This window comes from Corythoichthys intestinalis, chromosome 2 (genome assembly GCF_030265065.1).
Source record: "Corythoichthys intestinalis isolate RoL2023-P3 chromosome 2, ASM3026506v1, whole genome shotgun sequence".
NCBI lineage: Eukaryota > Metazoa > Chordata > Actinopteri > Syngnathiformes > Syngnathidae > Corythoichthys > Corythoichthys intestinalis.
In genome coordinates this window covers 26758689-26785025 of record NC_080396.1, presented here as the reverse complement: position 1 = coordinate 26785025, position 26337 = coordinate 26758689, and the positions used below count along the sequence as shown (strand labels likewise).

The window sequence follows — 26337 nt, the reverse complement described above, 5'->3', positions numbered from 1 at the left end:
TGTCATTTTCAAAGTATCGGAATCGGCAAAAAAATATCGGACATGCCTTTTTTTAATATATAAATATTTTTTAATTAATCGTTTTCTAATTGTAGTTAACGTTACAGACATAATATGTTACACTCATCCAGAGTCTTTAGTTCAGGCTTAAGGTAGGGTTATCAAATTCATCCCGTTAACGGCAGTAATTAATTTAAAAAAAAAAATTATCACGTTAAATGCGCTGCAAGAACCACTCACACATTGTCGTGTTCAATCTGTAATGGCGCCGTTTTACCTATATGTAGAGCTAAAAGGCAGCGCAAAATGAGTAGAGTGAATTTTGGCAGCCTTTTGGAGCCTTTTTTTAATTGGCTAAAGCCTTACAATCCCTCTCCCTACAATTAGAAATATTGTGGGAAGCAATGTGGGAAGAAAGGTAGTAATTGATCTTTTTTCAACACCCTATGTTATTTCCCAACGCAGAGAAGATATATCAATTGGTACCACTACGCACAGTCATGGTTGCACTTCCTATCATGCATTTGGGCAGAACAGTTAAATGGCTACAGTATCATTTACTGAAAGCTCAACAAATACACTAGATGTCAATATTTAGTCACAATATACAAAGTTACATTTATCCTTTAAGAATTACAAGTCTTTCTCTCCGTGGATCCCTCTCACAGAAAGAATGTTAATAATGTAAATGCCATTGTGAGGATTTATTGTCATAATAAACAAATACAGTACTCATGTACTGTATGTTAAATATATATATTAGTCCGAGTTTTATTCATTTTTTTCTTAATGCATTGCTAAAATGTATATGATTGGGAAAAATTATCGGGAATGATTGGAATTGAATCGGGAGCAAAAAAAAAAGCAATCGGATCGGGAAATATCGGATCGGCAGATACTCAAACCAAAACGATCGGGATCGGATCGGGAGCAAAAAAAACATGATCGGAACAACCCTAATAAATACGTATATAATGGCAACTGTTGACTTCTGTCGGAGCTTTGACTGTAAAATCCCGTTTGGTGTCGCATCGTTGCGCTGCCGATGATTAAACTTTTATAGCATAAGTTTATAAGTTTGTTTTTTGCCTCAGCTAGCTATCAGTAAGCTAAACCACGCTAGGCATTATGGGAAACGTAGTTTTGAACTGCTACGTTTGGAAACATGCTGGTTGAATTGTTTGTCAGTTTATTTCGGTTATTGTTTGTGTGCAATCTAGAACATTGAATGAGAATATCAATTGAATGGGAATAACAATTTGTCAAGGACAATTGTCGTGATAGTAATTTATAAAAATGTTTAGTTGGCACATAGCCTACTGTGTGTATGTGTATTGACTGGACTACATTTCAATGGGTCTGCATTCTATATATATATATATATATTTTTTTTTTTTTTTTTTTCCAAACTGCCTTTTTCCATCCAGAGTGAGGGGGCACACTTTAAATATATTAAAGTGATATAGGTATCTTTGAGTGAACTTGGAGTAAAATTCAAGTATCTTGAGGCCGGGTTGAGAGTCCTCTTTTTTGGAAATCAAAATATGGTCACCCTACCCACTGTGGTCCGATGAGGAATAGTTTGGAGACCCTTGAGTTAGGTGTAATAATGGACCTAGTTTGCAAGTTGGTAATTTTTTTGTTCATTTTCATCCTGTATTGATGACACCATTTTGCTGCAAGGCTAAAAATAGCTTGGAAAGCTGTGATAGCAAGACACCAAATCCTACAAACTAACAACTAACAAACTATCCACAGTTTAGATCCAGGGTCTTCAAACCTGTCGTCAAGGGCCGCTGTGGGTCCTGGTTTTTGTTCATAGCGATCGAGCACAGAAAGTTTAACCAATGAGGTTTCTGCTAAAACAAGCAGCGCCTGACTACAATCAATTGAATACACTTGTAGACACCAGATTGGTGAAAAGGTGTCGTCATGTTTTGTTGGAGTGAAATCCTTCACCCACTGCGGCCCACTATGGAACAGCTTGGAGAACATTGGTCTAGATGATTTTGCTGACTCGCCTCCGAGCCCCTTGAGATAATGATGTCTGCTCTTCAGACAGTTGAAAATGTCCAATTTGTCAGTGAGACATCCTCAAATAGAAGCTGTTAGTACCTTACGGTCCTTAAAATACACCAGTTGCTTGATTTTGCACAAAGATATTTTTCACTGATTTCCCCATGAAAAGATCAAATACCCGTATTAACAAAAATGTGAGTGATGTACTCACTTTGGTGAGATACTAGAAAAGCATTTACGCATCTTTATTTAATATCACAACGGTGTCCTTTATAGGAACCAACATGCGCTCCCGAAGCAGCAGCCTGGAGGATGTCACCAAGGTCAAGTTGGCCAAAGAAGAACCCTCTGGGCGACCAGAACGCCGGAGTCGCCACCGGGAGCCGCCCGATGACACCGGCACCATCCAGCGAAACCACAAGACCACCAAGATTTGTGGCAGCGGTACTGCAAAGGGGGTGCGCAGGGAGAAGACTAGAGACCTTTCGCGTGATGATCTGGTCTTCTTGCTGAGCTTGCTGGAGGGAGAGCTGCAGGTCAGGTGACAAGACAGGAAAGATATGTTTTCTTTGAAAGTCAAATGACATCCTATTTTCCGCTCTCTGTAGGCTAGAGATGAGGTGATCACTGTGTTGAAGGCAGAAAAAATTGATCTGGCCCTCCTGGAAGCCAAATATGGGTTTGTCACGCCACCTAAAGTGCTGCAGGCTCTGCAGCGGGATGCCATACAGGGCAAAACTGACGGCTTACAAGAAGACATCTATGAGCAGCCCATGGTGGAGGTACCAACAGACCTGTAGAAAATACCTGAAAACAATACTAGAGTATAACTACCAATGGAGAAGTATAGCCAGGGGTGAAAGTGGGCCAGAACGGTCAGGAACGCAGTTCCGGTATAAGATTCAGGGCCGGAATGCTGTTCCGGTACACGGTGCTTTGATTAAAAAAAAAATATGACGGCAACTGTCAAAACGTTATGTAAAAAAAAAAAAATAAAAAAATACTGAGCTGCCACACATGCATTTCATCTCTAAGAAGAAAACAATCTACCAACATCAGATTTACATGCACAAGTGTTAATAACAAGCATAATAAAGTGCTTGTGTAGCGTAATCCGTTTCCACCATTATTTATTATTTATTTTATTCCACAGACAGGTTTCCCTAGGTTATCCAAGTATGACGATGATGAGTCACGTCAATGTGCGAATGCACACAGCAAAGCAAAACGCCTAAAGAGTTGAGAAGGCTTATTTATCATATTTAGTTTTATTTGCTCTGATGGGGAGGTTCAGAACATCTTAGCTGTCAATGTGGACTTTGGACTATAACGTGACACTGTATATTTGTTCAATTATGTTAGGCTACTTATTCATTTCCTTATGATTTAAAAAAGTCAGTGTTTGCGCAATCTTCAAAATATATTCCATTTCACTCTGCATAATATAAGTCAATTGTATATTTCTGAATGTATGTTACTTATATCTTTATAATTAAAAAAAAAGAAAAAGAAAGCAAAAGTAAATGTTGACATTGACTTTAATTTTAATATAGATCATGTGTTCTTAAGTAGTTAAAATTTAGATTTGGCATTTAGTATGTGAGGAAATGAGGGAAAATAAACATTAGGAGATGTAGGTTGGGGTTATTGCTGTTTTTGTTAACTTTTATTTTCATTGAAAAAATACAATTTTGAATGAAAATCAGTTTTTGTATGTGTTATAGAAATAACTGTGCCAAAACAGTTTTCTTTGCATTTCAGTAGTTTTAGGAGGTTTGCCCCCCCCCAAAAAAATAAAATAAAAAATTAACAAAATTTCTGGCTCTGTGGCAACCTTCACATCGGGGAGTTCCTGCAAGAAATTCTAGCCACTTTCACCCATGAGTATAGCACATTTATTTATGAAATATAGTGCAGTTGGAATGAAAGTTGCCAAAACTCTATAAGATATGATGTAAAGCAGACATGTCCAAAGTCCGGCCTGGGGGGCCAAATGCGGCCCGTGGTCAAATTTCATCCGGCCCCCAGCCTCTGTCATAAAATCAATAACATTTGGCCCGCACACAGACTTAATAAATTGGTCAGCAGTACTGTAACCAGCATATGAAGTAGCTTACACACGAAATGCTGCTCCTCATTTACCCACTAAAAGGCAGCAGCATTCTAAGCAACATTACTCCGTGTGACCCTCTACTTCCAATTTTCTAAAATGGCAACAATCAACCAAAAAAAGTTGACTGTGACGGCCGACGCTTCAAGGATAGATGGTAATTGGACTATTTCTTCATTAAAATACGCAACAACTGTGTCTTGCCTCATTTGCAAAGAGACAGTCGCTGTTTTTAAAGATTTCAATGAGGCGATATTACCAAACAAGACACGCTGACATGTACAACAAGATTACAGGGAAGATACGCCGCGAGAAATTGAAGCAACTTGAAGCTAATTTAATTTTACAGCAGTAGTATTTCGCAAGAGCCCGAGAGTCGAAAGAGAACGCCGCAAAGGTTAGTTGCGAGATTGTTGAAATTATTCATTAAAAAAGATAATAAAGCAAATGTGACACTGAATGGCTTGCTAATTTTTGCTTAAATATATTGTTCTACGTAAAGGACGTCACCCAAGGTCGGCCCCCCACATTTTTACCACGCCAAATCTGGCCCCCTTTGCAAAAAGTTTGGACACCCCTGATGTAAAGTACACATATGTAAAACTTTTATTTAAAGCACAGCAAAAAAGTAATTGTACTGATAAATCTTCAAAACTCATTAACTTTTTCTCTGTTACGCTACTGCCTTGCAGCTTGACAAGCTGGTGGAAAAGCAGAGGGAGACGTACCGCCGCATGCTGGAGCAGCTGCTGATGGTGGAGCAGGCCCACAAGCAGGCCCTGCATAAAATGGCGGACGAGAAGCGCAACCACGGCGACTTTATGAAGAAGAGCGACGAGTTTACCAATCTGCTGGAGCAAGAGCGAGAGAGGTCAGTACATAAAAACACAGCACTGATGCCATCATCACAGTGTTTGCCAAACCTCAACGGAAGAAAAGCAAAATTGTATTTACGGGCCAAATACAATAAAACGATGGATCGTACCTGGCCCGCTTGCTTCAAGTTTAAGACCTTTGTGATAGCAGATGCTTAGAAATGTTGGCAGAAACCTGCTGTTGATGGATTGTCTGTCATGTGTGATGACCTCATCGCATGCCGGCTGATGCAGGAGCAGCAGGGGTGTGGGAGCCAGAACAAGAGGGCCATGCTAATCAGCAACAGATGTTTCTTAAAACATGACCTCAGCTTAGAGATAAAAGTTACATAGACAGAGACTTGCTTGCCTTTGTTCTTTTGGAGGGAACTCAAGGTGGGGAGCCAATTTAATTGCTGTCTGCATGCTTCTTTATTTAATTTATTTATTTATTTATTTATTTATGTATTCATTTATTTATTTAATTTTTTTATTCACAATTGTCTCCAAGTTCAACTAAGTCTTTATACCCCTAGTCTTAGGAAACAATGTAAAACTAAAAACGAACATGTGCACAGTTTTGCTGTCCAGAAGTAATCTAATCACTGACAAAAGCCTAAAAATCTGTTGATTAGAGATTACAAGAAGAGTCGGAACACTTGCTAAACCACAAAGTGGCCATGGTTTTCGCTATAGTTCCACCCTTGCCCATGGTAACGGCATACTGTTCCAAATGATTTAAAACACATTGTGATGACCCAGACCATTTATAAAGGCACATAATATGAACTTTTTAAAAAAAAATACATTATGAACCAAATTGTATAATTTGTCTCATTTTTAAGTAATCCAACTAAAAACACTTTAAGAACACAACGTGCCAACACGTAGATCCATGTTCACACCAACGACTGTGGTTTTGAGCAATGCATCTAAACTTGAATACTAGGCTTGTGGCCCGTATGCTTGTCAAGTTGTCATGTTCATTACTGCGATGGATTAAACGCGGAGGTACCATTTTTCTTATTGTGGAAAGTTCATGACAGTGAAAATTAAACATTGATCTTTTGATTTGGGCTTTACTTGGGGCTATATACTGAATTTGAAGGAGCTCTTGTCTGGAACTGGAGCCTATCCAAGCTGATTTAGGATGGCTGCACTATGGAGTGGTCACCAAGCAATTGACATATAGACAAACATTGTCAATCACATTCACACAAAAGGTCATTTTAGACTCTAAATGAACATAACGTCATGTTTTTGGAATGTTAGAAGTCAGAGTACCAGTAGAAAATTACTGCAAGAACAGGGAGCGCATACAAACTCCACACTCAATGGCCTTAATTACGAGTCAAACCTGTAGTAGCTAATTTGCTGTCCAAAACTTCAGGGCAACTTTTAGAGGCATTTAAGAATTTATTTTACTTTATTTTGGGTTTATTTTTTTTTAATTGGGCTATGTTGCACACGACTGGAATCGATTCTTCAGTTAAAAAAAAAGACTGTACTTAAACTCTACTGTACTTGAGTCCTGCAGATTACATTCAGGCAATGCTTGCTGTGGGAACCTGTAAATATTATTTAATTAGGCGCTGAATTACTCTGCAGGTTAAAGTTGCTCCTAACGATCTGTATAATAGTGAAATATTCAGCAGTTCCCGTTTCAGCAATATTTGTAGTAAATAATACTTCAAATCTCAAAATAAAACTAAACATATATTCAACAGAAATACAGCATAATATGAAAAGACAGTAGCTACAAACATGACAAAGCATGACACAGCCTACCTCTTATTTGCTACACTGGCTTGCCATTTATCTTTTATGCCATCTGGCTGGCTTAACTGTGGTGGTGGTGGTGATGACATCAATGGGTCTAGAACATTCTTGGACAATTTCCTCATCACTGAGGCACTTATTATCCAGACCTTCCCTCCATATTCGACAAGAGCACTGCATTTTATATTTAAAATGTGGTATGTTTGAGTAAAAACATCACTATTCCTGTTTGAGCAAGCTCAACAGTCACCGCAGAGGAAAATTGTGAACTCAGCAGCAGTTCCTGTGCATTAAACCCACCAAAGAGTGGAAAGTAACGGATTACATTTAGTATTACAGTAACTGAATTAATTTACTCATTTGCATTTAGAAACATTTCTGGTACAAAGTTTAAAAAATAAAATAAAATAAAAAAAAGAAGGGAGGAAGGATGGAAAATAAATAAAAGAAAGAGGGGAGGAGGAAAAAAAGATCATTCTTGCCAAGTATGTAGTGTCCATCCAATTCTTTCTGATAATTGCAGCACCAAACAGCAAGTAGAAATCCTATTACGTCTCGAAAGGTTTTCTTTATCACCGCCATATTAGATGCGCTTCCTCACCATCCTAGACATCGTAAACGTAAAATACAAGGTACGCTACAGTATTAAAAACAAAAAACAAAACAAATAAAAACAAAAACAAACAAGCTGCCTTCAAATAGCGATTGCAACCGGTTTCAACTAGTCAGTGCGTTTCCTGAAACAAATGCTATTGGCCATAGAATTTATTTCAACAATATTTACGTTGTCGTTTGGTAGCAACCATATCCTATGGCTGCCGCCGAGGGACATAACATTGCTAATCAGTATGGCTAACATAATTTACATCACAATGAGAGCAGCACTCAATTTTTGCAAAAAAAAGATAAAAATTACTGATTATTTTGTGCTCAAATTACTTTTACGTAGTTGGTATAATGTCTGTTACCCTATTTTGTCTGTTTTTGAAATTTTGTACCGTTGTTCAAAACTAACTTTTTCTACAAAAATGGTTGCAAACACCCAGCAGTAAGTGGGTGATTACTAAGAAATAAGACACTTTTGTTTTTGCATTGAGTAGATTTTTTCAACAGCACTTTTACTTCAGTAAAATGTTATCGATGTAACAGTACTTTTACTTGAGATTTTTTTAGAGTGCTTTTTTTCATCCCCGAAACACAGATTTTAAAAAGTTACAGTACACGGATGCAGTGTGCCACCGCAGCAATAAATTGCATTCCATTGTATTTGCCATTGTGTCCAAATGACAACATGCTTGAGGAAGTTTGTTAGCCAGCTGTTGTGCTGCATGCTTAAGCAGCAGCTGTCGGCACCTACAGTATGTTAAGATGCCATCGGGCCATACAAAATCATTAACAGCGTCTTTTCCTGAAGAGATCCACACCTGTGTTTTCTGTCGGATGTACTTTACACATTCCTGCTCTGCACCAGATTTCTAGGAGATGATGAGGGAAAATGAAGAGAACTGGAAATGCTATGCAAAACACATTACCTTGTATGGGAAGAAAAGTGAATTTCCGAGCTGATGGTTGCGGGTTACTGGCAGTCATACGTTTTGTGAGCATGCCCTCATATCGAGGCCACAAATTCCACAATTTCGACACGTGAACCAACAAAACCAAACACACACACATCTCGAAATATGTCAGGAGGCCTTCTTCCAAGACTCTTGTCTTGTTGGAAAAGGCTGGCTATCAGGAATGAGAATATACAATGACCGTGTAATGGAAAACAATACTATGAAAAGAAGCATGCAATTTCCTCCTAAAACCATCATGCATGTTGTAGTCACTGATTCATTCTTCATGTGCGTATAGTATAACGTCCAAAGTAGCTGAAATTAGCCAAGCCATGCAATGTATATGATGTTTTAGGGATTAACTTTCCTTAAAAAGTACAAAGAGTCAGGAGCAAATTGCATAGAGCTTACGTGCCGTTTAAGACCAGCTTGACAAACTTAATGGAGCCTCTTAGGAGGTCTCATTCTAACGAAAGAGACAACATTTTAGTGATGAGATCATGGTTAGGGATAAAGCCAAGAGTCAGGAAAGAGTTACTGTTTGACCACAGATTCCTTTACATTACTTGATAAGAAATACCAGTAAAAATGATTTTAGCAAAATAGTTTGCTCACTACTTGAAGTTATAACAGGAAATACACAACAAGGAACAAGCATTGAGGCATCGATTAATTTATTTATTTTTTAAATGCATTTCCTATTCACAGTGCATTTACCAAACACAACTGATTTTTGTACAGAAAGCAATTAATGCTCTGGACTGGTCAGCTGTCAATCACAGATCTCACATACAGAGGGGCAAATAAGTATTTAGTCAACCACCAAGTGTGCAAGTTCTCCTACTTGAAAAGATTAGAGAGGCCTGTAATTATCAACTTGAAAAGATTAGAGAGGCCTGTAATTATAAACTTGGGTAAACCTCAACCATGAGAGACAGAATGTGGGGGAAAAAAACATAAAATCACATTGTTTGATTTTTAAAGAATTTATTTCCAAAATTGAGTGGAAAATAAGTATTTGGTCACCTACAAACAAGCAAGATTTCTGGCTGTCAAAGAGGTCTAACGTCTTCTAACGAGGTCTAACGAGGCTCCACTCGCTAAGTGTATTAATGGCACCTGTTTTAACTCATTATCGATATATAAGACACCTGTCCACAACTTCAGTCAGTCACACTCCAAACTCCACTATGGCCAAGACCAAAGAGCTGTCGACAAAATTGTAAACCTGCACCAGGCTGGGAAGACTGAATCTGCAATAGGTAAAATGCTTGGTGTAAAGAAATCAACTGTGGGAGCAATTATTAGAAAATGGAAGACATACAAGACCACTGATAATTTCCCTTAATGTGGAGCTCCATGCAAGATCTCACCCAGTGGCGTCAAAATGATAACAAGAACAGTGAGCAAAAATCCCAGAACCACTCGGGGGGGACCGAGTGAATGACCTACAGAGAGCTGGGACCACAGTAACAAAGGCTACTACCAGTAACACAATGCGCCGCCAGGGACTCAAATCCTGCACTGCCAGACGTGTCCCCCTGCTGGAAACACAGGTTCTCATGCTTGGAGAAGAAAGAATACAGAATTGCATCCAAAGAACACCATACCCAATGTGAAGAATGGGGGTGGAAACATCATTCTTTGGGACTGTTTTTCTGCAAAGGGACCAGGACAACTGATCTGTGTAAAGCAGGGGTCCCCAAACTTTTTCCTGTGAGGGCCACATAACTTTCCCCTTCTCTGATGAGGGGCCGGGGTCAGTTTGTCACAGAAAAGGTGTGACGATTGCAGGAGTGCCTAAATGTAAAAATGTATTGTTTTTCAGAAAACCACAATCAAATAACCCTTTCTGGATTCTTCACGGAACAAAAGTTAATAATAACTAGGGCTGTCAAAATTATCGCGTTAACGGGCGGTAATTAATTTTTAAAATTAATCACGTTAAATTATTTGACGAAATTAACGCACATGCCCCGCTCAAACAAATTAAAATGAGAGTACAGTGTAATCTCCACTTGTTGCTTGTTTTTTTGAGTTTTGTCGCCCTCTGCTGGTGCTTGGGGGCGACCCATGAGCATTGTGTAAATATTGACATCAACAATGGCGGGCTAATACTTTGTTTTTTGACTGAAAATTTTACAAATTTTATTAAAACGAATACATTAAGAGGGGTTTTAATATAAAATTTCTATAACTTGTACTAACATTTATCTTTTAAGAGCAAGTCTTTCTATCCATGGATCGCTTTAACAGAATGTTAATAATGTTAATGCCATCTTGCTGATTTATTGTTATAATAAACAAATACAATACTTATGGACCATACGTTGAATGTACAGTATATATCCGTCTTGTGTCTTATCTTTCCATTCCAACAATAATTTACAGAAAAATATGGCATATTTTATAGATTTGAACTGCGATTAATTACGATTAATTAATTTTTAAGCTGTAATTAACTCGATTAAAAATTTTAATCGTTTGACAGCCTTAATAATAACAATAACATAACAATAACATAACATAACATAACATAATAATAACACTTAATTAAATATGTAATAACCAAATAACCCTCTCTGGGTTCTTCACAGAAAAAAAGCCAGGAATTAAATACCACTATTGAAGAAGAAAAAAAAAGTTCAGGGGGCCGGACCAAATGTGGAGGCGGGCCGTATCCGGCCCGCGGGCCGTAGTTTGGGGACCCCTGGTGTAAAGGAAAGAATGAATGGGGTCATGTATCGAGAGATTTTGAGTGAAAATCTCCTTCTATCAGCAAGGGTATTGAAGATGAGACGTGGCTGGGTCTTTCAGCATGACAATGATCCCAAACACACAGCCAGGGCAACAAAGGATTGGCTCCGTAAGAAGCATTTCAAGGTCCTGGAGTGACCTAGCCAGTCTCCGGATCTCAACCCCATAAAAAAAAATCTGCGGAGGGAGTTGAAAGTCCGTGTTGCCCAACGACAGCCCCAAAACATCACTGCTCTAGAGGAGATCTGCATGGAGGAATGGGCCAAAATACCAGCAACAGTGTGTGAAAAGCTTGTGAAGAGTTACAGAAAACGTTTGACCTCCGTTATAGCCAAAAAAAGGGTACATAACAAAGTATTGTGATGAACTTTCGGTATTAACAAAATACTTATTATGATTTGCAAATGAATTCTTTAAAAATCAAACAATGTGATTTTCTGTTTTTTTCCACTTTCTGTCTCTCATGGTTGAGGTTTACCCATGTTGACAATTAAAGGCCTCTCTAATATTTTCAAGTGGGAGAACATACACAATTAGTGGTTGACTAAAATACTAATTAATAAATACTTATTTGCCCCACTGTATACAGTCAACCACCGGAACCCCAAAAATCATGTTGCCAAACTCCAAAATCAAATAGATAGCTGCAATTTATGAGGGGTTGATAAGATTTTTCTGCACTTTAGTTGACTGCCTGTTGTAAACTAAAACTTTGAAATAATAGTTGTGGGTGATCTTATTACTGTTGAAGCAACACTTTAACATTAACTTTGCATAAAGGAAGCAAGAAAGATTTCATATGTATAAAGAATACACAGATTGACTGTCCCCAGACAGCCCCAACATTGTGAGTGCAATACAGCAACTTCACTGAGTGAAGTGCATAATTGTAGTAAACAGATGAGCTTTAGCCCTTAAGTGTTGTTGATACACAACGGATGACGGCATGTATGACCTCATCCTATGATTCCAACTAGTAACAAGCTTCCATCCAAAGTTGTCACCAGGACTCATTCTTGTGTTGCAGCAGTGTACACATTAAAAAATGTCTTAAGCTCAAAGGGAGGCTGTCAAGCAGCAGTCAATTTCATTCCTGTGAGGGGCTGAGGTTTCGTCATTTGTCACAAATTTCGCTTTCCTGTAGCTGGCTGCATCAGTGAGTTACAAATGCACATAGGTACAGTGCCTTGCAAAAGTATTCGGCCCCCTTGAATCTTGCAACCTTTCGCCACATTTCAGGCTTCAAACATAAAGATATGAAATTTAATTTTTTTTGTCAAGAATCAACAACAAGTGGGACACAATCGTGAAGTGGAACAACATTTATTGGATAATTTAAACTTTTTTAACAAATAAAAAACTGAAAAGTGGGGCGTGCAATATTATTCGGCCCCTTTACTTTCAGTGCAGCAAACTCACTCCAGAAGTTCAGTGAGGATCTCTGAATGATCCAATGTTGTCCTAAATGACCGATGATGATAAATAGAATCCACCTGTGTGTAATCAAGTCTCCGTATAAATGCACCTGCTCTGTGATAGTCTCAGGGTTCTGTTTAAAGTGCAGAGAGCATTATGAAAACCAAGGAACACACCAGGCAGGTCCGAGATACTGTTGTGGAGAAGTTTAAAGCCGGATTTGGATACAAAAAGATTTCCCAAGCTTTAAACATCTCAAGGAGCACTGTGCAAGCCATCATATTGAAATGGAAGGAGCATCAGACCACTGCAAATCTACCAAGACCCGGCCGTCCTTCCAAACTTTCTTCTCAAACAAGGAGAAAACTGATCAGAGATGCAGCCAAGAGGCCCATGATCACTCTGGATGAACTGCAGAGATCTACAGCTGAGGTGGGAGAGTCTGTCCATAGGACAACAATCAGTTGTACACTGCACAAATCTGGCCTTTATGGAAGAGTGGCAAGGAGAAAGCCATTTCTCAAAGATATCCATAAAAAGTCTCGTTTAAAGTTTGCCACAAGCCACCTGGGAGACACACAAAACATGTGGAAGATGATGCTCTGGTCAGATGAAACCAAAATTGAACTTTTTGGCCACAATGCAAAACGATATGTTTGGCGTAAAAGCAACACAGCTCATCACCCTGAACACACCATCCCCACTGTCAAACATGGTGGTGGCAGCATCATGGTTTGGGCCTGCTTTTCTTCAGCAGGGACAGGGAAGATGGTTAAAATTGCAGCCAAATACAGGAACATTCTGGAAGAAAACCTGTTGGTATCTGCACAAGACCTGAGACTGGGACGGAGATTTATCTTCCAACAGGACAAAGATCCAAAACATAAAGCCAAATCTACAATGGAATGGTTCAAAAATAAACGTATCCAGGTGTTAGAATGGCCAAGTCAAAGTCCAGACCTGAATCCAATCGAGAATCTGTGGAAAGAGCTGAAGACTGCTGTTCACAAACACTCTCCATCCAACCTCACTGAGCTCGAGCTGTTTTGCAAGGAAGAATGGGCAAGAATGTCAGTCTCTCGATGTGCAAAACTGATAGAAACATACCCCAAGCGACTTGCAGCTGTAATTGGAGCAAAAGGTGGCGCTACAAAGTATTAACGCAAGGGGGCCGAATAATATTGCACGCCCCACTTTTCAGTTTTTTATTTGTTAAAAAAGTTTAAATTATCCAATAAATTTTGTTCCACTTCACGATTGTGTCCCACTTGTTGTTTATTCTTGACAAAAAAATTAAAATTTTATATGTTTATGTTTGAAGCCTGAAATGTGGCGAAAGTTTGCAAGGTTCAAGGGGGCCGAATACTTTTGCAAGGCACTGTAGTTGAATGAAATCAAGTGTGTTTTTGCACTGGAAACCTACTGCCCAAATAAATCACCACATTCAAAACTTTGAACTGATTCGCCTCTCGACCAGTCAGTTTTGTAAACCATTTTTCAAACGGAACTATAATATGTTTTCGTTCATTCAAAACTTATTCTGCAAATGAGAAAATGGGTATAAGATACTGTGGTAAATTGTACAGTGTGTCATCTATTTTCTGTGGTCACTGAGAAGAGTTGTCAGTTGAATACCATAATTTTTGGACTATAAGCCGCCACCCACCAAATTTGACACGAAACGGCGTTTGTTCATAAATCAGCCGCACCGGACTATAAGCCGCAGCTGTCCTCACTGCATTATGGGATATTTACTCCAAAAAATATTAACCGGTAACAGTTTATTTGACAGCGGCATCATAAGTCTGCCATAAGACCAAATGAACCATCATGAAGCTTTGCAGTCATTGCTTCAAGAAGCTTCATTTGGCCATCACTGGTCCCTTGGGGGAGACAGTCAACCTCTGCTGCCACCTGTTGTCAACACTGTTTTCGGCCAAAATGCCTCCTAGCATGCATTACAGCACTACAGATGTAAATAACAATCAAAATTCATGTTTTGTGCTAATTATTTCTTCAGTTACTGTTCCACTTTTTTCATTAATTGCTAGTTACGATATCTGGTAACACTTTATTTGATAGTGGCGCTATAAGAATGTCATAAGACCGTTATAATCATGACATGACACTGCCATGAGCATTAATGAATGCTTATGAAAGATGTCATTTTGTGTCATCCGGCAAATTATCGCACTTTTGTATGGATGTAAAACATCCAAGCAAGATATAAATGGAGATAGTGAAATAATTTGCCAGATGACACTTAATGACATGTCATATGCATTCATTAATGGCCATGATAGTGTCATGTCATAATTATGACGGTCTTGTGGCAATCTTATGACTCCACTATCAAATAAAGTGTTACCTATTAACCCAAATAATGTCAAATCAAATTAGCCGCATAAGACTATAAGCCAAAGGATTCAAAATGAGGGAAAACAAGTAGCAGTTTATAGTCCTAAAAATTACAGTAGTTACTGTATAATCAGTGATTTTTTTTTTTCTTTGTATGCTGGAGTTGGTTCGTCTTGAAATGGCTTTATTTATTATGGTTTTTGGGTAACACTTTATAATAACTATCCGTTTTACTCGTTAATAGATCATTAGTAAACTGTTTATAAATGATTTATTGTTGATTTGTGAAGTATTTGTTAACAGTTTGTTAAGCATTTACAGGGTTTTCCAATATGGTTGACCCTATTCTAAATGCCCATGCTAGTTGATGGATCTTAATAAAACTATATAAACTTTATGTTGAAGGTCATAAGTTTTATTGGTTAAATATACAAAGAAAAGTACAAATATTTGTTGGTTCGATGGCAGATTTTCATAAATGTGCAACATGAGCGCTGCCTGCAAAATGCCTTATCAAAATGCCTTTTCTCTTGAAGTGAACGGCATTTCTTAACCTGAAAAGATAGAAATGCCAAACGTTACACAAAAAAAAATTTAAACGTTTCTACACAAACTGTGTTTCAGGTTAAGAACACCCTGTAAATGCTTAACAAACTGTTAACAAATACTTCACAAATCAACAATAGATCATTTATCAACAGTTTACTAATGATCTATTAACTAGTGAAACGGATAGTTATTATAAAGTGTTACCGGTTTTTGGAATTGGTTTATATCAGGTGTTGCATCAAGAGCTTATTTCTTTTCAATGAAATGCTGTTCTTTATTGTTAGAAAGTTTGTTTCCATAATAGGTCAGTTGGGGTTTTAGCATATTCCATCTCAGTTTTTTAAAATTTTGATTTAACCTACAACCCAATTTGGAATATTCTCATTTTTTTCTCATAGCAGGAGTATGAAATGATTTTGGCTCTCATTACGGATTTCCCATCCCAATGTGGGGATGGAGATACAGTTGACCAATAAATTGAAAAAAAAAGTTCCATTACCTGTTCATAAAGTTACTAAATGCCAGATCTTCCAAGAGAAAAGTACTGATGAAATCAAGTTTGACTAAATTCTCACGTGTAAAGAACTTTTCATATAGGTTGTTGAAGGCCTAATGCCGATTGACAAGCTTTACTTCACGTTTCCTAAAAGGCGCAACGGGGCCATCACATCAATTTGGTTTGTTATGGAGGACTGTTTAACAAGAACAAACATTGTTCTCTGCGACTTTTGCTTCAAATACGGAAACACACAGTAGCTGGGTTCAGCGGCCATGGACTCATGGTACGTTCCAACTAAATAGACTTCAGGAGATATATCTAGTTTCAGGGGCCTCTGTGCGGTCTAAGGAAGAGGAAGTATCAATTTCAGCGTGCAGACAAGCCATGAGGCCCATATAAAGAATCAAGTGCCCCATAACATGGTCACAATCCCTGATCTAATGTTTGCAGGAACTCACACGCACACTGTGTTGGATCCACCCTTTCAAGGTCTCAGCAAAATTCTTGTAAAGTTTAATCAGGAGCACGGCATGTGCGGTTTGGATTAAGAGCAAAGGCGAGAGGCTAAATGCTCTGCCTCCATCTCGCTCTCTAATTTAATGTAAGTATAGCATGAGCTCATTCCAGAAGAACACTCTTTTTCCAAACAAAGATGTCATGAGCTCACGTTTGAAGAAGCCATGTCTGACAGGCAACTTAACGCTCAGGTCAGAGCGATCCAGAATCTAATATCACTACTATTCCCTCACTATATGGGCCTTATTTTGAGCTCAGTTAAACCCAAATTTAGTTGTTCGCTTGGAGTAAATTATTGTCATAAAATAAAATGAAGGCACATTGAGTAAATAGGATGGGTAAAAGGCAAGTGCCTCTGTGGATTGGCACCAGATGCAAGCCAACTGTGTTACTGGTTGTATTTGCTCACTGTGACATCACCCAGAATCCTGCACTCGTCCATGCTGTGGATATTGAAGGTGCATTTGTACGAGCATTGCCTGAACGTGAGGCCTGATAGAACTGCTCTTTTCTAGAGTGCAAGTTCAAACCTTTGATGACTTTTGTGATGTCACAAACCTTAAAACTGTGATTCCAGACCAATGTAACAGAAATAGTCACGTGTCCTGTGGGAAATGATCACATAATTGGTTTTAACATATACTTCATAATGTATTGACATGACACGTTCCCCATTGACTGCGTCACACCTTCCTGAGAGGGGGGCCGTCCAACACTCAGCTTCATTTATTAGCAGTCGGTCACATGCCATCTAACGCTGGATTTAGGTTGAAAAAGCTCGAAAGCTGTACTGCATACAAACAGGGAGGCTTGTAACAGGAGTGATTTGTTCGAGGATTCAAGGTAATTATTATATTTTTCGTACCATGCATGCATTTTGAAATGTGAAAAAAAATCAATGGGAGAAATTAGCCGCTACAACATTGGCATTATACTTTGCAATATTTACGTAAAATAAATGCTACCTCAACAATTTTTTTTGCTTTTAACCAAAAATCGAGACTCTTTTACGTCCATTTCTATAAAGAAATCTGGGATTTAAGCATCTATTCACAAGAATTTTCAACGGAAAAAGCTCTTTGATTACATAATGCAGCCGCTAATTTCCTAACTGACTAGCCTCATAGTTCGCAATATTTACGTAAAATAAATGCTACCTGCACATTTTTTTTTGCTTTTAATCAGGGCTGTCAAACAATTAAAAATTTTAATCGAGTTAATTACAGCTTGAAAATTAATTAATCGTAATTAATCGCAATTCAAACCATCTATAAAATATGCCATATTTTTCTGTAAATTATTGTTGGAATGGAAAGATGAGACACAAGATGGATATATACTGTATATTCAACATACGGTACATAAGTACTGTATTTGTTTATTATAACAATAAATCAACAAGATGGCATTAACATTATTAACATTCTGTTAAAGCGATCCATGGATTGAAAGATTTGAAGTTCTTTAAAGATAAATGTTAGTACAAGTTATAGAAATTTTATTTTAAAACCCCTCTTAATGTTTTCGTTTTAATAAAATTTGTAAAATTTTCAATCAAAAAAATAAACTAGTAGCCCGCCATTGTTGATGTCAATAATTGCACAATGCTCATGGGTGCTTAAGCCCAAAAAATCAGTTGCACCCGAGCGCCAGCAGAGACAAAACTCCAAAAAACACAAGTAACAAGTTGGCATTGCACTGTGCTGTCATTTTAATCTGTTTGAGCGGGGCATGTGCGTTAATTGCGTCAAATATTTTAACGTGATTAATTTAAAAAATTAATTACCGCCCGTTAACGCGATAATTTTGACAGCCCTACTTTTAATTAAGAATTGAGACTGTTTTATGTCCATATCTATTAAGAATTCAGGGGTTTAAGCATTTATTCAGAAGAAATTTTAACGGAAAAAGCTCTTTGTCTGTGTTCCCACTCGGTCAGCTTTGACGGACATAGGCCCCCGATGAATCGGCTCTGCGCCCCGAGTCACGTCAATACATTATGAAGTCTATGGTTTTAAAATAATATAGTGATCAATTTATGCATTTTGGCTAATCTATCTATAGCTTGAAACATAGTGGCAGGCAAAATAATTAGTAAGCAGTTAATTTGTGGGGAAAGTGAGAAGAGGTCATTATGCTTTCAGTATTTCCAACTGTGTAAACAAGACCCTACAAAATGTTCAGTTTCTCTGATTTTGCTATTTACCAGATATTTGTTTATGAGTAGAACCAGCAATCATGTAAAGTTAAATTCTAATTGAGATTAAATTCTTAAACTCCCTGTAGGATATTTAATTTTTGTTGTTGTTTTTTTTTGTCTTAGAACCACATTTTGTTCCCTTCTATGAAAAAACACTGAGATCTAGATCTTTGATTGATCTATGACTGTGTTTTTAGCTTTTAACATTTTAAGTCAGAGCAATTATTTCCCCGATTGATACGTAGATCTATGTAGATTTGTGTGATTGCAAAACAAAGTGAAAAAAAACACATCCTTATCCTCATTTTTTTAATCACCAAATGTGTGTGATCACAGTAATGTATTGCCTCGATGGATGCTTGTGGATAAAAGCTTGGATGATGGCCACATTTGTTTTTATTTTTTTAAGAATCTATTTGCCATTTGTGAAAAGAGGCTGAAAAGTAATTATAAAGCAAAAACAGAACAAGTCTGTTTAGTTCTTGCAGGAGTTGAACATAGCAGTGGAAAACAATTTTCATTGTTTCTCCAGCTCCCTGTCAAGTTATTAAGTGGCCAGCACCAGAATGGGAAAAAACTTGGAGTGAATTATGACACTTTTGAATTAAGTCTAATTGGCTCACAACTTCACTACACTATTGCAGCATATTCATTGCGCCAAACAAAAAAAAATCGCAGCTGTCAAAGTTTGGCACTGATCCATCCTGGTCACAAATCAGGATTTGGCTTTTCTGCACAAAGATGATTTTCAAAGTGCCTGCCCAAACAGATAAAAATAACTGCCTATTTCCACAAATCTGTCTGCAAGCATTGTGTCATCAAAACCCGACTTATTTACATAATGTTTCCTGCACATTAAGTTCCTTGGCAGCTTGACTGGGCAAGCGGTGGTTTACAAGAAAATATTGTTTCCAAAGCCATTTGCAAAGTAAAGATTGAGTATTGTTGGATATCTAAATGAGCTTTATAAGTTAGCTTCTACTAACTGGCACATAGACAGGCTAAGTTGACTATGAAAATGGACAAATGAAATTTGTTGGCATGGTGATGAAGTGTTGATTCCACGAACCATACAAACCTAAACAAATCTGATTATATTATAATTTATTTATTTATGCCAGTATATAAATAAAGTACGGGTTCTGAACTTTGAAAATTTCTAAATTAATTTCAAATTATATATATATATATATATGGCAGACCACACTCAGGTGTCTTGAAGACCCCCTCTGAGACCCCCAATTTGGCCAAATTTCAAAATTGTCCTATATGCATGTGTGATACATCATTGGAAAGCTTAAAATCTCAATTTTTGGGGGGAAGAAAAATTTTGAACAGAAGGGCATTTAAAAAAAAAACTTTTTTAAACAGCAAAACCCTAACTGGAGGTGAGAGCATGCGAGAACATAATTAAAGATGCCATGATTTTAACGAGATATTATCGCATACTTACCTTGTTTCGATCCAAAAACTCCATGTAGCATGTATCATCGAGTGTCAAGGCACAGATGTGAATGGCCACAGTCGGATTTTTGGGGGATTTTATGGGTGAATCATGTTAATATAACAAGGGTCGCGATGCAGAAATCGCAGGTAGATAACCGTGACTTTTGCAGACACCATTTTTTTCATTATGACGTAATTTGTTTAAAAGTTTAAAATATGCGAGTGAATAATTTTTTTAAGTCTTTTTTTTTTTTTTTTTTTTTTTTTTTTTTTTTAAACAAAATATTACATATCAATCCATGATTCTAAGCTAAAAATGACAGACATTTTGAATAACAAATATAATTACTTCTTCTTATGGCTGGGTTGAAACAAAAGCGGTTGCACGACGTCTGTAAACGGGGTTTTCCAGGGTAAAATGGACAATTTAGAAATAGTTTGGGGGCTTAATGCGCCATGAATCTGCTATGGCAGCATGTAGACATATTGTTCTATCAAACACAACAGTTCTTTTGGCTTAAAATACAGTAGTTTATTTTAAAGAGGGCTGCAAGAGCAGGAACTGCTTTTTCAGTCTTGTGTGTGGTTTCCGCCATATCTATATATTTCATTTCTTCAAATCTAATGATATAAAAATAAAACGTCTCTTGGTGACAAACATGCTACTCTCACTGAGTATATAAGCTTCCTGTTTGTCGGTCATTGTCAATATAACTTCTGAAAAAATAATAAAGTCTAGAACCAAGTATGACTGCAAGTATTCCCCAGAGCTGAGCCTTCTCTGACTATGTACAAGTGTTTCTCTTCTCACATTCATCAGCAGTATACTAAATTTTGAGACTACAATTATCCTGTTAAACCACAAATGAAGTATTGTATAACAGATCATAATTCAATGTGCTGAGTTTATGTGATTACAGGGTCCTGGGTTTACAAACGAGTTCCGTTCCTACACTGGCGACGTAACACGAATTTCTGCGCAAGTCAGAATGAACCCTTTTAGTACCCTTAATGTCAGAATAACTATCCAAAAACATGTATTATACGCAGGGGTGAAAGTGGGCCAGAACGGTCAGGAACACAGTTCCGTTATAAGATTCAGGGTAGGAACGCAGTTCCGGTATAAGATTCAGGGCCAGAATGCTGTTCCGGTACACGGTGCTTCGGTTCCAAAAATATGACGGCAACTGTCAAAACGTTTATGTAATAAATTTTTTTTTTTAAATACTGAGCTGCCACACATGCATTTCATCTCTAAGAAGAAAACAATCTACCAACATCAGATTTACATGCACAAGTGTTAATAACAAGCATAATAAAGTGCTTGTGTAGCGTAATCCGTTTCCACCGATATTTATTATTTATTTTATTCCACGGACGGCATGGAGGTTTCCCTAGCTGCTGCAGTTATTCGAGTCTGACGATGATGAGTCACGTCAATGTGCGAATGCACACAGCAAAGCAAAACGCCTGGAATCATTTATCCGTTCAATTGGCTGACATAATGACATGTGGTCAGCAGAGATAGTTAGCTAGCAAGTGCATGTTTTCTGGAACAGCAACAACAACAAAAAAAGTTTTTGAATTGATGCGACAAAAAAAGGGCGATGCAACAGAAAATGGATCAAACCTTTAAGAGCAAGGAAAGAGTTGAGTAGGCTTATTTATCATATTTAGTTTTATTTGCTCTGATGGGGAGGTTCAGAACATCTTAGCAGTCAATGTGCACTTTGGACTTATATTTGTTCATTTATGTTAGGATTAGAGATGTCCAATGGCCGATATGGGCAAAAAAATGCGCATCGGTATCGGATCGGAACACGGGAAAAATTCCGATCCAGACTTCCGATCCAGTTTTTTTTTAAAAGTCCGGTCCGGGTTTTCCAGCGCACTGATTTACATAATCCATTCCAGTTTTTACTTCGGTTTCCCTAAAATCCGGTCCGCATTTTACGGCACACCTTCAACACACCACATTTACATTACCGTCTCCCAATTTACCGAGAGACTATCGGTAAAAATGTCAGCTGTGTGGGATCACTTCACCTTAAAGGACGACAAAGACGAAGAAGCAGAGAGCAACATATGCCACAATAAAGTCAAGCATAGTGGTAAAGCTGTAAGAAGTTTTAATGCAACCAACCTAATCAAGCATTTAGCGAAATACCACCACAAACAATATGAGGAGTATGTTAAGAAAACCGAAGACAAAAAGAAAGGTCCTATGCAACTAACACTGGCAGAAACTTTTGCTATGCGTGACAAACTGGCACTCGACAGTCCCAAAGCCCAGGGAATAACAAGAGTCATTGCCAAAGAATTCATTCTTGATGTCGAGCCATTATCTCACGTGAGTAAAGACGCACCATCCAACACGCGATTCGGCCGCTGAAGATTTGAGAACGATTCACAAACATCCAAATTCCGATTATTGAAATATGTCAAGCAAAGCGGAACTAATACACAGCGCGGTGTTCGGGATGCAATGACAAAACCGAAAGTAAAAATAACTTGTCTTAGACCCGGGTAATGCCAATGCTCAACTCACGGCTTTAGCTCAACTCATGCCGCTGGATAAAAAACACAAGAATACCTGACTTCTGCTGACAGCCGCAACAAACTACGTCAACGTCGTTTTACTGGAGATAATAGATATCATATGTATATAGAACCAGATGCTACACGACAGACTCGGCTACGTTAGCAACATTGAAGTATTGAAAACCAGATGCGTTAGTAAACAGCCGCAATCTTAAAGCAGAAGACTTCCCTAGTAGGCTGTTGTGAACCTTCCAAGCGAACCTAATTAACTTTTTATCTAAAATACTCCTCAATCGTCAAAATCTTAACTTGAATCTATCTTCAAAACAGTTTTAAAACTTTCACATGTCGAAAGTAGACAGAAGGGAAATTATGGAATAACGGGAGCAATTTTAACAACTTTAACAGTTGATTAGCAAAATTAAATGAATTGAATGTAGTTTAAAGCTGCTGATACAGAATGGGGACTTGAGTATTTTATTTACTGTTTAAAATGTTAACTTGATACTGAAATAGTCGTTTATTTAAACCTGAGAGGCTTTTTATACAATTTTTGTAACTAATGCACGAAACATTAAAAGCATCTAATAGCTTGGGGGATTTGTGGGATTTTCCACTGAGGTTGTTGGTGTGTTTTGCTTTTTTAAGACAGTTTATAATATTATTTGCACGTTTTACTGACTGACTATGCCATTTCTGTTTGTTATTTATAATGTTTTGTGTTTGTCACTGAATAAACAGGTCAGTTTCTTGTTACCAACCGTTGTGTGTTATTCAAACTCATCTAATTCAGCTGGCTAGTTGTTATCAAGGGTACTAAAACCTTTTTCAACATGAGTCTGACAACTAAGTAAGGAGGCTAAATAACTATAAACTTTAACACATGCTCAGATAGGTCGGTATCGGCCAGTATCGGTATCGGATCGGAAGTGCAAAACAATATCGGTATTGGATCGGAAGTGCAAAAACCTGGATCGGGACATCCCTAGTTAGGCTACTTATTCATTTCCTTATGATTTAAAAAAGTCAGTGTTTGCGCGATCTACAAAATATGTTCCATTTCACTCTGCATAATATAAGTCAATTGTATTATTCTGAATGTATGATACTTATATCTTTATTATTGGAAAAAAAAAAAGAAAAAGCAAAAGTAAATGTTGACACTGACTTCAATTTAAATATACATCATGTGTTCCTAAGTAGTTAAAATTTAGATTTGGCATTTAGTATGTGAGGAAATGAGGGAAGATAAACATTAGGAGATGTAGGTTAGGGTTATTGCTGGTTTTGTTAACTATTATTTTGCAAATCATTGAAAAAAATACAATTTTGAATGAAAATCAGTTTTTGTATATGTTATAGAAATAACTGTGCCAAAACAGTTTTCTTTGCATTTCAGTAGTTTTAGGAGGTTTACTCCCCCCCCAAAAAAAGAAAAGAAAAATAAATAAATAAACAACATTTCTAGCTCCGTGGCAACCTTCACTTCAGGGAAGAAATTCTAACCACTTTCACCGCTGATAATAAGTCATATTAATTGAATTATGTAAAAAAAAAAAAAGATCTTTCTTCCCTCCCTTGACATCGATCACACCATTGTTCTTCTTACGACTGACATTTATTTAATTGTCACCGTCAAACTATCAACACACAATTAGAAAATGCAATCACGAGAGCATACAATAATGCTATAAAGTAAATCAATAGACACATTTGCTAGCAAAAACATATCCCAATGGCTGCACAATAATACCGAGGGAAATAAGGTCCAAATTTTTGGACAAGGAAAACGGTAGCTATTAGTGGCACCGGTCCAGCGGTGAAACCGAATGCTGCTCAATAAGCTAGCGGGCTAATAGTGAGCTAACAGGGAGGCATTGCTGAGCCTTCGCCGTTTACCATTTCTTTGGCTTCTTGAAATGTTAAATGGCGTTCACCCCCGCTTCCCAGCGTGAAAGCAATGCTCAAAACTAACATAAAGTAGCACTGACCTACCATCAATGCTGAGAGGTGACGGACAAGACATTGTTACGCGACTAAAAACAAAACAAAACAAAAAAACGACTGGAGAAAAAGCAGCTAACGAGACACGCGCAGTAAAGTCGAAATCACCTAAGTCGGGTATACGTCGTAACCCGGGGACTAGCTGTATTTTTTAAATTGATAACACTTTACTCCATTTCTATTATTAGAAATTTTATGTTTGCAATATATTACCCAAATAAAAAGGGGACTGTCATTGGAGCCATCGTAGTCAAGCAATTAATTTCCTCAGCCAGTCTAAAAAGGCCAAATAGTAGAGTAAATAAAAAGAATACTAAGTATTAGTGACTAAAAAAACTCTTAAATACTGTTCAGCATTGCAGACCCTGTCCCTAAAGAAACTTTTTGGGCAAGATGTCCCTAATGATGAATGAAAAATTCCTGGATTCAGAAGAATTATTTTACAGTATGTAAAGTTCCTGCAGTGAAAATGGCCTTGGGGAGTACATTACAAACTGTCTACCTAATTTCACCCTTCTCTGTGAAGTGCATAATTGATTCCTGCCTATAACCTTTTGAGCGGTCCATGACAGGACGGTACACGTCATTCATAAAGCAGGTGCATTGGGAACTATTTCCTCTGATCTTTGTAATAGAAAGCATTTTTAATGGAAGAGGCAGCCTTCATAATTCATACAACAAAGAGAGTAAAAAAAAAACATTAAACAGGAAGGAGTAGATTATAGAGCAACTGTGGAGAGAAACAGAAAAATATTTGGGTTTGATTACAGGAGTATGGTATCACATGTGTGTAAGATAATAAGCGCTGTTTGTCTATTTTATAATGTGAAACATGCGTGTGCAGGCAGGTTCATGTGAAAAGACTAACTACCAGGACTTATCGTTGATCCGTCCTTTCTCTAAAATTGCAGTTGTTAAGTATTGACACAAGTTAATATAAATAAAACGCAGCAAACAGCCACCATTTAATATATCCATAAGAAAAAGAAAAAAACTACTATTATAGTACATCATTACATTTATGGGACTACATTAAAGAAATTTGACTATCCTACACTGAAATCAGTGGACACAGCTTGTGTAACAGTGTAAATCTTTAGTACCCAGAATGAAAGCCTGTGAGAGCACCAATGTAACACACAGGCTCCCAATTAACACTTGAGACCTTGTAACACTGAGTCACAATGACACAGGGGAGAAAACATAGCTAGTTTGGCCCATTTTGAACTCTTTGAATGAATGGACAGCAACAGGGGCGGACTGGGACTAAAAAGCAGCCCTGGACTTTGACTCAGCCAAGCCCACAAGAAATGCTGTCAAAGGGAAACACAGACCCTCTAGGGCAGGGGTCCCCAAACTTTCTTGCACCACGGACCGGTGTTATATGGGTCTTTTCACGGACCGGTGTTCTGACAAAATTTGCAACCCATCAAAAATTGCAACGATGCGGTTCTGCGCATGCGCGTAACGTTAAACATAGCCGCAAAATGGGCAAATGCAGCGATTCCGAAGTAAACACTACAAACCTTCTTGAAAGAAAGGAATATTAACTTACGTTTGATCATGGAAGGACTTGTAGAAAAGTTCTCCTCAGATACATCCTGCCATGTAAGCTGCACACAACAACTTCACACCGCTCTCGCCATTAACGACTTCGCCTTGTTGTTAAACATTAATTAAGAAGCTCGCTTCACAAAGATACGATGTTGGAAATTGTAGCAAGGTTTTCA

General features: G+C 37.7%; 1 protein-coding gene across 1 annotated transcript in view; it reads left to right on the top strand.

Moving 5' to 3' along the window:
• The window catches only part of filip1l (filamin A interacting protein 1-like), a 62020-nt gene that overhangs the window by 23093 nt on the left and 12590 nt on the right, over positions 1–26337 (top strand). Inside the window, exons 2-4 of the mRNA XM_057827611.1 lie at positions 2296–2555; positions 2628–2801; positions 4822–5000. Of these exons, the coding sequence (XP_057683594.1) occupies positions 2304–2555; positions 2628–2801; positions 4822–5000 (605 nt within the window). The 5' untranslated portion in view covers positions 2296–2303. The remainder of the gene's footprint in view (positions 1–2295; positions 2556–2627; positions 2802–4821; positions 5001–26337) is intronic.